Here is a 12,454-nt window from a genome sequence, read left to right as displayed (position 1 = left end):
CCTGGGTGAGAGCAAGAGCCTGTATTTAAAAAAAAAAAAAAAAAAATTTACTGAAGAAAGAACTAGAAAACTGTTTATACTTATCTCTGTCCAGCAAGAAATCTGAAGAAGCTTAATAAAGAGAATTTATAAGAGTAAAACAATTTAAAAATTAAAAAAAAAAAAAAAAAAAGAGCAAGGAATGGGGAAACATTAAAAGAGAAAGCCCAGGCGTGGTGGCTCACACCTGTGATTCCAGCCCTTTGGGAGGCCAAAGTGGGCAGATCACCTGAGGTCACGAGTTCAAAACCAGTCTGGCCAACATGATGAAATCCCATCTCTACTAAAAATTAAAAAATTAGCCAGGCATGGTGGCAGGCGCCTATAATCCCAGCTACTCAGGAGGCTGAGGTAGGAGAATCGCTGGAACCCAGGAGACAGACGTTGCAGTGAGCCGAGATCGCACCACTGCACTCCAGCCTGGGTGACAGAGCAAGACTCTATCTAAAAAAAAAAAAGAAAGAAAGAAGAGAGAGAAAGCCCAGATTAAAGAGCAGTTCCAGTAAGCAGGACTCGAGGACTTAATAGCTGAGCTGCATGCAAATGTGACAGCAAAGGGGTAGGGATTTGATAATTTCCACTTTCAGAAATGAAGCAGCCCACTAGATTCCAAAGGGGAAAGCCAGCCTTTTCAAGAATAAAGATGGAAAAGTAGCTCACAAAAATACTCTCCATGGCTACCCAAGTGACATTCATTAGTGTCCTCAATAACATTCCTATATACTACTAGATTACACACAGTTACCGAAAAAATTTACAACAGAGGTCAACAAACTTTCTCTGTGAAAGCCTAGAGAAAGCTGGAAACAGTGGCTCACGCCTGTAATCCCAGCAATTTGGGAGGCTGAGGGGGGCAGTTCCCTGAGCTCACATTCGAAACCAGCCTAGGTAACATGGTGAAACCTTGTCTCTACTAAAAATAAGAAAATTAGCTAGGCATAGTGGTACATGCCTGTAGTCTCAGCTACTCAGGAGATTGAGGTGGGAAGATCGCTTGAGCCCAGGAGGCAGAGGCTGCAGTGAGCTGAGATCACGCTGCTGCACTCCAGACTGGGCAAAAGAGCCAGACCTTATCTCAAAAAATAAAATAAAAAAGCCCAGACAGTAAATATTTCAGGCTTTGCAGGCCATACAGGCTCTGTTGCAAAAGCAGCCATGAACAATATATAAACAGATGGGTGTGGCTGTGTTCCAGTAAAACTTTATTTGCAAACACAGGTGGGGGGCCAGATTTGGCCTGAAAGCCGTAAAATCTGCCATCTTCTATACTAGTCCAGTGACTGCCAACCCTGGCTGCACACCAAACTTGTCTGTGAAGTTTTAGAAAATCCTGAGGCCTGAGCCCCATCCTGAGGCTCTGACTCAATTGGCTAGGGGGAAGGCCTGGGCATCAGCCTTTTACAAACTTGCCAGGAGGCCAGCCGCAGTGGCTCATACCTGTAATCCCAGCACTTAAGAAGACCAAAGCAGGTGGATCACCTGAGGTCAGGAGTTCAAGACCAACCTGACCAACATAGTGAAACCCCATCTCTACTAAAAATACAAAAATTAGACGGGCATGGTGGTGCATGCCTGTAATCCCAGCTACTTGGGAGGCTGAGGCAAGGGAGTCACTTGAATCTGGGAAGTGGAGGTTCCAGTGAGCCAAGCTTACGCCATTGCACTCCAGCCTGGGTTATAGAGCGAGACTCCATCTCAGGAAAAAAAAAAAAAAAAAAAACCCAACAACAAACTTGCCAGGTGATCTTAATTGGCAGCTAAGGCTGAGAACCCCTGTATCAAACCAATCTTCTATATGAGTAAAGAAAACTCACTATTTATCTTAACGCCTGTGTGTCTGTGTTAACTGGACCACCTTTCTAAACCTCAGGGTCCATAAAAAGAGGTCTAGGCTTCAACTGAATAACTGAGCTGTGAGTGTGTGCACCTGCACGTCAACATGCATGCCTGCAGGAAATGTGACCCATTAATATCTGCCTAAAAAGATTGAACACTGGAATGTTCATAATCAAGAAAAATGCAAATGTAAACTATCTCATTTTACAAACCAAGGTTTCTCTGGTCAATAAGCTGCCGTTATGTTTATTCTTGTTAGAAAAAACTACCAAATGGCTAGGGGCTGGGCCCAGGCCCTGGGGGTTGACCTTGAGGAGTTTAGCCAAATGTAATGATCTTTCTCCAACCGGCAGCTGCATTTGACTCTCCTCTCCTCCGCAGGGAGAAAAGAAGAGCTTCACTTTCTCATGTAGCTCATGTAGCTTATCGGGATTTCTTCCACCCCTGCCCTTCTATATCGGGAATTTCTTCAGAATCCACCCTTGCTGCCAACATTTTGAACTTTTCAGCTGATATGAAGACAGCTCAGGCTATAAATGGAAACCAGGGATGAAAAATACCCACGCTAGAGAAAGAGGCAAGATCTTACATTTCTGGAGGAAGCATAACTCAGAACCACATCCTTAGAGGGCAGTTTGGCGATACCTCTCAAAATGTCACCGCATGTGGCCTCTGATGCTCAATTCCACTTCTAGGAATTTAGCCTGTGGATTACCCTCCCATGTGGGCAAAAGGGTTCTTCACTGCAGTTGTCTTCAATAGCAAAAATGGAAAGAAGTGTAGAGTCAGTAAGCAAGGCGCCTGAATAAATGTTACAGTTTACCTTTAAATGGAATTAAATACAGCTGCATTGATATCAACAGCCAACCTGTTTAATGGAAAAGCAACAATCGACGGAGCACCTTAGCACTGCTGCAGGGGAGCCAGGCAGGAAATGGTCAATAGCTGGGAAAACCGTATATGTTCAGGGTTTAGCAACAGTGGCACTATTGATATATGGGGCCTGGATAAGTCTTTGTTGTGGGGCTGGGGTGGGTGGAAAGGCTGACCCGTGTGATGTAGGTGTTTAGCAGCACCCTGGCCTCTACTCCTAGATGCTAGTAGCACCTACATACCAGTTATGACAATAAAAATATGTCCAGGTGGGACACGGTGGCTCACGCCTATAATCCCAGCACTTTGGGAGGCCGAGGTGAGTGGATCACTTGAGGTCAGGAGTTCAAGACCAGCCTGTCCAACATGGTGAAACCCCATCTCTACTAAAACCCCATCTTTACCAAAAATACAAAAAGGCCAGGTGCAGTGGCTCACACCTGTAATCCCAGCACTTTGGGAGGTCGAGGTGGGCGGATCACAAGGTCAACAGATCAAGACCATCCTGGCCAACATGGTGAAACCCCGTCTCTATTAAAAAAAAATACAAAAAATTGGTGGGCATTGTGGTGCACGCCTGTAGTCCCAGATCCTGGGGAGGATGAGGCAGGAGAATCGCTTGAACCAGGGAGGTAGAGGTTGCAGTGAGCCGAGATCACACCACTGCATTCCAGCCTGGCGACAGAGTGAGACTCCATCTCAATAAATAAACAAATAAATAATAAAAATACAAAAATTAGCCAAGCGTCATGGCACTGGCCTATAATCCCAAATACTCAGAAGGTAGACTCAGGAGAATCGCTTGAACCAAGGAGGCAAAGGTTGCAGTAAGCCCAGATCATGCCACTGTACACCAGCCTGGGCAAACAGAGCAATACTCCAACTCAAATAAATAAATAAATAAAAATCTGCCAAATGTCACCTGGGAGACAAAAATCACTCAGAACCCATGCTATATCTCTAGAAGGGCTCTACAAACTAAAACCAGCAACAGTGGTGACGTGCAGGGACAGGGGTATAGGGACAGGTGGTCACAGGTTAAAGACATGCTGGCCTTTCATGAAAGTCCTTCTGTGCTTTCAAACTTTTGTTACCATATGTACTCATAAAAATAAACTCTATAAAAGAAACATTTAAGCACTTCTTTTTCCATTTAAAAAGAGAGAGGGCTGGGCGTGGTGGCTCATGCCTGTAATCCCAGCACTTTGGGAGGCTGAGGCAGGTGAGTCACAAGGTCAGGAGTTTGAGACCAGCCTGGCCAATATGATGAAACCCCATCTCTACTAAAAATACAAAAATTAGCCGGGCGTGGTGGTATGCACCTGTAGTCCCAGCTACTCAGGAGGCTGAGACAGGAGAATCACTTGAACCTGGGAGACAGAGGTTGGAGTGAGCCAAGATTACGCCACTGCACTCCAGCCTGGGCGACAGAGCAAGACTCTGTATCAAAAAAATAATTTAATTAAATTAAAAAACAAGAGAGAGACAGGGTTAGGCGTGGTGACTCATGCCTATAATCCCAGCACTTTGTGAAGCCGAGGTGGGTGGATCACCAACTCTCACCCAGGAGTTTGAGACCAGCCTGGCCAACACGGTAAAACCCCATCTCTACTAAATACAAAAAATTAGCTGGATGTGGTGGCACATGACTGTAATCCTAGCTGCTTGGGAGACTGAGGTAAGACAATCACTTGAACCCAGGAGGCAGAGGCTGCAGTGAGCTGAGATTGCACCACTGCATTCCAGCCTGGACAACAAGAGTGAAGCTCTGTCTCAAAAAAAAGAGAGAGAGAGAGAGAGAGAGAGAGAGGGAGAGGGAGAGGGAGAGAGACAGACATTTTTGTTCTAAAGCTGAATGCAAACTATAGTAGATGGACGTCCAGGAACTACAAAATGGCAGCTCCTTCAACGGAACAGTATCACTTAGACAAAAGACCCTGGCCGGCCAGGCATGGTGACTCTCGCCTATAATCCCAGCATTTGAGAAGCTGAGGCAGGAAGACTGCCTGAGACCAGGAGTTCGAGACCAGCCTGGAATACATAGCAAGACCATGTCTCTATATCATGTTAAAAAAAAAAAAAAAAAAGAAGAAGAAGAAGAAGAAGAGCCGGGCGCAGTGGCTCATGCCTGTAATCCCAGCACTTTGGGAGGCCGAGGCGGGTGGATCACGAGGTCAAGAGATTGAGACCATCCTGGTCAACATGGTGAAACCCCGTCTCTACTAAAAATACAAAAAATTGGCTGGGCATGGTGGCGCGTGCCTGTAGTCCCAGCTACTCAAGAGGCTGAGGCAGGAGAATTGCCTGAACCCAGGAGGCGGAGGTTGCGGTGAGCCATTGCACTCCAGCCTGGGTAACAAGAGCGAAACTCTGTCTCAAAAAAAAAAAAAAAGAAGAAGAAGAAGAAGAGAGACCCTGGCAGCCACTATCTTTCAATCAAAGCCAGAGATCTTCCCCACTTCATTCACTCTAAAGAAAATCAAGGCCGGGCGCAGTGGCTCAAGCCTGTAATCCCAGCACTTTGGGAGGCCAAGGCGGGTGGATCACGAGGTCAAGAGATCGAGACCATCCTGGTCAACATGGTGTAACCCCGTCTCTACCAAAAATACAAAAAATCAGCTGGGCATGGTGGTGCGTGCCTGTAATCCCAGCTACTCAGGAGGCTGAGGCAGGAGAATTGCCTGAACCCAGGAGGTGGAGGTTGCGGTGAGCCGAGATCGCGCCATTGCACTCCAGCCTGGGTAACATGAGTGAAACTCCGTCTCAAAAAAAAAGAAAATCAAGACAACATTTGAAAAATCTGGGCCTGGGCACGCCATGTATGCTCTCAAAGAAAGCCTGACTTCCAAGATACAGCTTTATGCACTAAAAGAAAGGAGGCCTCCTGTCAGTAACAGTGGAGAAACAAACAGGAAGGCTCAGGGTGTGACAACGTTCCCTGGCCCTGCCTGCATCTTCAAAAGAGCATAAAGGTGCATTTCTGTCACTAACACACTACTGAAATGCTGAGTTTGTTCAGCTCAAAGTAAACACCCTCTGTGAAATAAGAGATGGGATTATCACAGAAAGCAAACAGGAGTAGAGAAGACGAAAAGGGCTGCACCCACCTCTTCTCCTCTAGTCTTAGAAACTGATTCCAATTTATGACTTATTTATAATCACTGCTGAGTCATACAGGGGGCCCATAATAATCAGCTCCTTGTTTTGGAGGGGAGGGAAGGGGAGGGGAGGGGAACAGGGAATTAGCAACCAAAGCAAGAACCAGGTCTCTGTACCAACCTTCCCATCTTATACCATATAGTCATACACCACACACACACAAATACCATATACTCATATACCACATATACACATATGCCATATATACACTTATACTCACCATATACACATACATACACACAAATGCCATATACTCACATACCATATACACATTTACCATATACTCATATGCCGTATACATAAATATATACCCATATACCATATACCCACATACCATATATACACATATGCAAACACAATACACACACATACATATATACTCATATACCATACACACACATACATACACTCAAACACATATACCATATACTTATCATATACCATACACACACATACATATAGTCAAATACACCCAGTATATGCACATATACCATATATTCATACCATATACACATACCATATATTCAATATACAAACATATACCATATACACACATACATGTACTAAAATACCATATACCTATATACCATATAATCTTTTCTTTCTTTTTCTCTTTTTCCAAGACAGAGTCTCACTCTGTCACCCCAGCTGGAGTGCAGTGGTGCAATCCTCGGCTCACCGCAACCTCCGCCTCTCAGGTTCAAGCAATTATTCTCCTGCCTCATCCTCCTGAGTAGCTGGGATTACAGGTGCACGCCACCTCCCCAGCTAATTTTTGTATTTTTAGTAGAGACAGGGTTTCAGCATATTGGCCAGGACAGTCTCGATCTCTTGTCCTCGTAAAAACCTGACAACCTAGGGACTGGTTTTTGTATGGTTGGTTTTACGTGTCTGTCTGGCCCAAACAGAGTTTTGGGTCTTTGTTTTTGTTTTTGTAGCGCAGGGTTTCACTCTGTCACCCAGGCTGGAGAGCAGTGATTCGATCACAGCTCACTACAACCCTGAACTCCTGGGCTCAAGCAATCCTCCTGCCTCAGCCTCCCAATCTGTGGGAATTATAGGCATGAGCCACCATACCTGGCCAGTTTTTTTTTAATGAAACTGATTGGCAGCTTTTAAAAACTAGGAGAAATCCTGTAAAAATCTGGAGTTCCGTTTTTCTTGACAATTCAGTCTGACAATGCAGGCTAAACTGGCAAGAGCCACATCCTTTACAAATCCCAAAATGTCACCTTGCCCCGGCCCCAAAAGCTGATATATCCAAAAGGCACAGAAGACAAACTTTGCAGCAGACGGGACTGAGCTGGAAGGCCAAACTCTACCACAAACCATGGGTGGTCCTGGGGTAGGTAACTTGCTTCTCTGTGCTCCAGTTTACATTTCTGTGAAACAGAGATATTAACTACTTTAAAGGCTGCTGTCGTTTAAAAAAAAAAAAAGTTTTATTGGCTGGGCATGGTGGCTCACGCCTGTAATCCCAGAACTTTGGGAAGCTGAGGTAGGCAGATCACCTGAAGTTGGGAGTTCAAGACCAGCGTGACCAACATGGAGAAACCCCATTTCTACCAAAAATACAAAATTAGCGGGGCATGGTGACACATGCCTATAATCCCAGCTACTAAGGAGGCTGAGGCAGGCGAATTGCTTGAACATGGGAGGCAGAAGTTGCAGTGAGCCGACATCACGCCATTGCACTCCAGCCTGGGCAACAAGAGCAAAACTCATCTCAAAAAAAAAAAAATTATTACAGAGAGTAAAATTCACTTTTGGGGGAATACAGTTCTATGAGTTGTAACACCTGCATATATTTCTGTAACCACCACCACAATGAAAACACAGAGCAGGTCCATCTCCCAAAGAATCCCCTCCTAATGTGGAGGCGAACCCTCCTCCACCCCAAGCCCTGGCTATCACTGATCCGTTCCCCCATCTCTGTAATTCTGCCTTTTCCAGTATATTTTTGAAGGAAGTCCTGTTTTATTAGCTATAATAATTTCATCATTATCCAAGGTGCTCCCTCTCATTCTCCCTGTCTATGAAAAGAAGTTCCACAGCCGATAAACATAATCAAGCCCCATAAAGCATTTGCTCGGTCCCTGGGTGGTGGCTGGAGAATTCCTTAGCATTGCCCTCTTTGTTCCAATCTCATTCCCATCCATGGCACTTCCTTCGGTCCCTAGCTGGTCACTGCAATCCCAGCCCACAAAATGCCCACATTCTCAATGCTCTTGTTCCTGCTGAAGAAAATAAGAAGTGTGTCCTGGGCCTCGAAGAACTCCCAGAGGAGACACAAGAGAGCCTCGGATCCCCTGGTACCCACCCACCACAATGCCACACGCCAGGAAAAACCCTTTCCCTCCCACAACGGATCAAGCCAAACGAAGACCCACAGTGTCACGAGGAAGCCCAGTGACCACCCAGTTTCAGGAAACAGCTATTCTTGACAAGCATGACTGGCAGAGAGGAAATGTCACCGTGAGAACGCCTCCAAACAGCGTTTCTTTTCAGGGTATGGAGGTGGAAGGAGGGCGTGAGAAAGCAAACCACATTTCTGGGAACAATGAATGTTCCCAAGGAAGCACATGGGTCCCTTTTCACTCAAGTGAGGAACCAACCGATTGGTCTGAATGGGAGCCCCGGAAGCAGCGGCCCTGACCATCCTATTACATCTGGGCTTCACTCACAGGTGAGCCGGGATGGGAGCCAGGCTGTCCTCCAGCCCTGCTGCTTCTAGGATCCTGGGCACCCCATGCCTCCTCTCCAGACCCCCGTTTTTCTCCATCTGAAAACGGCACTGTAGGACAAGATGGACCTGGAGGGCACCAACCACCAAAGGCGTGGAATTCACATAGAAGCATCACTGGGCACAGGTGGCCGCCCTCTCTTCCTGAAACCCCGACACTGGAGGCTCAGGGCCTGGTGTGGCTCCTCCTGACCCGCCCTCCTTTTCAGGCTCCACCCCTTGCTTCTCCTCCTCCCCGTGCTCAACGTCCCAGGGCCCTCACTCCTGGCTCAATGCTCTACCCTTGACTCGAAACCTCAGTAAGCCAATAGGGCTGGCGTCTTGGTTGAGTGGGGCCGTCCTATGCGCTGGGGGATGCTTAGCAGCAACTCCGGCCACCAATCATTCGATGCCAGCAGCATCCCCATCACCCCCTCAAAGTCATGAGAACTGCTGCTCTAACCCAATCCCACGTACACATCGAGATTCCCAGAATTACACCTCCTGCCTGAACCTGGCCGCACGCACCCTACTTCCTGCCTCCAGCTGCCCTGCCGACGTCTCCACAGAGGGATGTAACAATGGCTCAAATTTACAGAATTTAAACTGGACCCTTGGCCGCTGCTCCTGCCGTACCCAGATCTATCAGCACAATTACTGACACAATCTAGAAATTCTCTGCTGGGGGACCTGTTCTACAGGTTGTAGGACGTGCAGCAGTATCCAAGGCCTCTATCCATCAGATGCCAGGAGCCCCCCAACCCTAGGTGTGACAATCAAAAATGTCTCCAAACATTGCCAGGGGGTGGGGCAGGTGATACAAAATTGCCCCCCGATGAGAATGACTGATGTGGACTATTCTAAACACAGCACAGGGAGCTCCTTCTGAGGTGTGAAGTCCATTCACAACCCTCCTGCACTGAACCCTCCACACCAGGGTCTGCGAGACCCCCATACTATCTCCGACTCCATGGAGTGACCTCATCCTCACTCACTGTGATGCAGCCACCCTGGCCTACTTGCTAATCACACAACACACCCAGTTACTCCTACGGCACACCAACTTAATCCTGACCCTACGGCCTTTACAATCTCTTATTCTTTCTAGAATCTTTTTCCTCCTAATGCTGGCCTGGATGGTTTTTCTTGTCATGTAAACTTCAGCTCAAATATCACCTCCCAAAGAGGCCCTGTTTAACCCCTCCACCTAAGTGAACTATGACATCTGCCTCCCAACTTGCCCATCTCTCGCCTGACCAGACATCTGTCATGGTGTGAACTGCCTATCTTGGTGTGAACTGTCTCTCATGGTGTGAATTGCCTTGATTATTCTCTCTCCCTTTCTAAAAACCTAACCTCTACAACAGCAGGACCTTAGCAGACTTGCTTTCCACTCTATCTCCACGCCTAGAATAATGCACAGCACACAACAGATGTTCAAGAAAAATCTGTGCCAGGTGCAGTGGCTCAGGCCTGTAAGCCCAGCACTTTGGGAGGCCAAGGTAGGTGGATCACCTGAGGTCAGGAGTTCGAGACCAGCCTGGCCAACATGGTGTAACTCTGTCTCAACTAAAAACACAAAAATTAGCTGGGCAAGATGGCAGGCGCCTGTAATCCCAGCTACTCAGGAGCCTGAGGCAGGAGAATTGCTTGAACCTGGGAGGCGGAGGTTGCAGTGAGCCAAGATCACGCCATTGCACTCCAGCCTGGTGGACAAGAGCAAGACTGAGTCTTAAGCAAATAAACAAAAAAAAAAATCAGTAGTGAGGATGCAATGAATCAATCAATAATGAATCCATTACGGGCCAGGCACAATGACTCATGCCTGTAATCCCAGCAGTTTGGGAGGCTAAGGTGGGAGGACTGCTTGAGGCCAAGAGTTCAAGACCAGCCTGGGCAACACAGCAAGACCCAATTGCTATAAAAAATTTAAAACTTAGCTGAGTATGCAGCTAAAAACTAGCTAGGCCTGTAGTCCTAGCTACATAGGGAGGCTAAGGCAGGAAACAGCTTGAGCCCAGGAGTTCAAGATTGCAGTGAACTATGATTGCACCATTGTACTCCGGCCTGGGTGACATGCCATCTCTAAGAAAATAGTTATCATCACCATCATCATCATCATCATCATCATTATTCAGGAAATGAAGACCAGAATGTAAGAATTAGAAGAGAAGCAAGGAATATCAGAGTATGCTGTATGTAGGAAAGGTAACTACTGATTCCTTCTACTTGCTTCTGTGCCATGGGTGTAATTTACAAATAGGAGAACTGGGTTACTGTGGTCAAGGGCAAATGAGGTGAAAACACTGGCCTGGAGTACCTCTACATAAAAGCACTTAGGGCCACGCACGGTGGCTTATGCCCGTCAGACCCCAGTACTTTGGGAGGCAGAGGTGGGCGGATCACCTAAGGTCAGACCAGCCTGGCTCACATGGTGAAACCCCACCTCTACTAAAAATAGAAAAATTAGATGGGCATGGTTGTGCACACCTGTAGACCCAGCTACTCGGGAGGCTGAGACATGAGAATCACTTGAACCTGGGAGGTGGAGGTTGCAGTGAGCCAAGGTCTCGCCATTGCACTCCAGCCTGGGCAATAAGAGTGAAACTCCATCTCAAAAAGAAAAAAGAAAAAAAAAAGGACTTTGTATGTCAATAGGCCCCAGGAAATCCCTTACTTGTTCTTTTCACAGATCTTTTCTCACCTTTATCCACTGAAACTTTTACATTTTTTGCGTAGAGAAAAGAGTTGAACGTTCAAGAACCAAATACAAAAGAGGAGACGTTATTTGCAAAAATATCCACAGTTGCCACAGAAAGATACTGGCAAAAACTGTAACTGACCCAGGTTAAGATTCAGGATGCTGCCGGTGGTGGATGTTTTGTCCATTTTCGTCGTGATGGGAGTTGACAGTTGAGGAGAGAAGGGCTTTGGGCTGCCGGATAAACTCCCTGCTTGTCCCGCCTTGGTGGAGGCTGGTGAAGCTGAAAAAGTAGGGCATTATTAAAAGACAGGTTTACAAATAAACAAGTCAAACGTATAGGTGTGGTGCAGGGAGAGAGTGGAGAAATAATGACATTGTGGCCGATACAGCATCACAGAAGGGGTGGGGCGGGGCGGGGCAGGCTGGCCATTTATTTTCAGCAAAAGGCTTTAACCCGACGTGAAACCATTAAAGCTACAAATGAGGAAGGTTTCTCCAGTTATTCTATTAACCACAAAGCTCTAAGACAAATCGGCTAAGCTGCCACTGAAATTGGTTTGGCCCATTCATGGGTATAAATCTCAACATAAATAGCGAGTAAACCAACCCCCACATGGTCCAGATGTGGAGAACGGGAGCCAGGCTTACAAATGCGTGTCATCCATTTGTAGAAAGAAAGACTCTGCGGTCAGCTCACATGTGGCCACTGCACCTGCCAGGGACCAGCTCGGCCCCTTGGGAAATCTCCAGCTCCCATTTCAAAGGCTCTTGAGGCTGTGTGAAGCCAAATCCAGTACCAGATGGAGTGACGGGAACATTGGTAAATTATCTCCTTCTTTACTGTATTTCAAACTTTTACAGGAGACAGAACCGTACCCACGCCTAAGGCTTTTAGAAATACCTTAAAATGAACTATAACCTGCCTCTCCTCTCTTTTCACAGGGTTAGGACCAGAAACCACTTACATTTTAAAAAGCAGAGAGCCTCCTAAAGATCCTTTGAATTCTGCCGCTTTGCCCTTGCCCCTCCATGGTACTAAGACTGCCCTGTTAATGCCCATTTAAAAACAACTGGGACATCCGGGCATGGTGGCTCATGCCTGTAATCCCAGCACTTTGGGA

General features: G+C 46.7%; 1 protein-coding gene across 19 annotated transcripts in view; it reads right to left on the bottom strand.

The window, feature by feature from the left end:
* The window catches only part of ZMYND8 (zinc finger MYND-type containing 8), a 138,187-nt gene that overhangs the window by 38,744 nt on the left and 86,989 nt on the right, over window positions 1-12,454 (bottom strand). For all 19 annotated transcript variants that reach the window (XR_004264346.1, XM_032263602.1, XM_032263593.1 and 16 more), the window contains one exon: window positions 11,473-11,613. Coding sequence is in view for 18 of the 19 variants with exons in the window: in XM_032263602.1 (XP_032119493.1) it covers window positions 11,473-11,613 (141 nt within the window). In the remaining variant the exon portion in view is untranslated. The remainder of the gene's footprint in view (window positions 1-11,472; window positions 11,614-12,454) is intronic.

The sequence above is a fragment of the Sapajus apella genome, unplaced genomic scaffold (assembly GCF_009761245.1).
Source record: "Sapajus apella isolate SASKATOON/1434 unplaced genomic scaffold, GSC_monkey_1.0 scaffold137, whole genome shotgun sequence".
Taxonomy (NCBI): Eukaryota; Metazoa; Chordata; class Mammalia; order Primates; family Cebidae; genus Sapajus; species Sapajus apella.
This window is presented reverse-complemented; position numbering and strand designations above follow the sequence as displayed.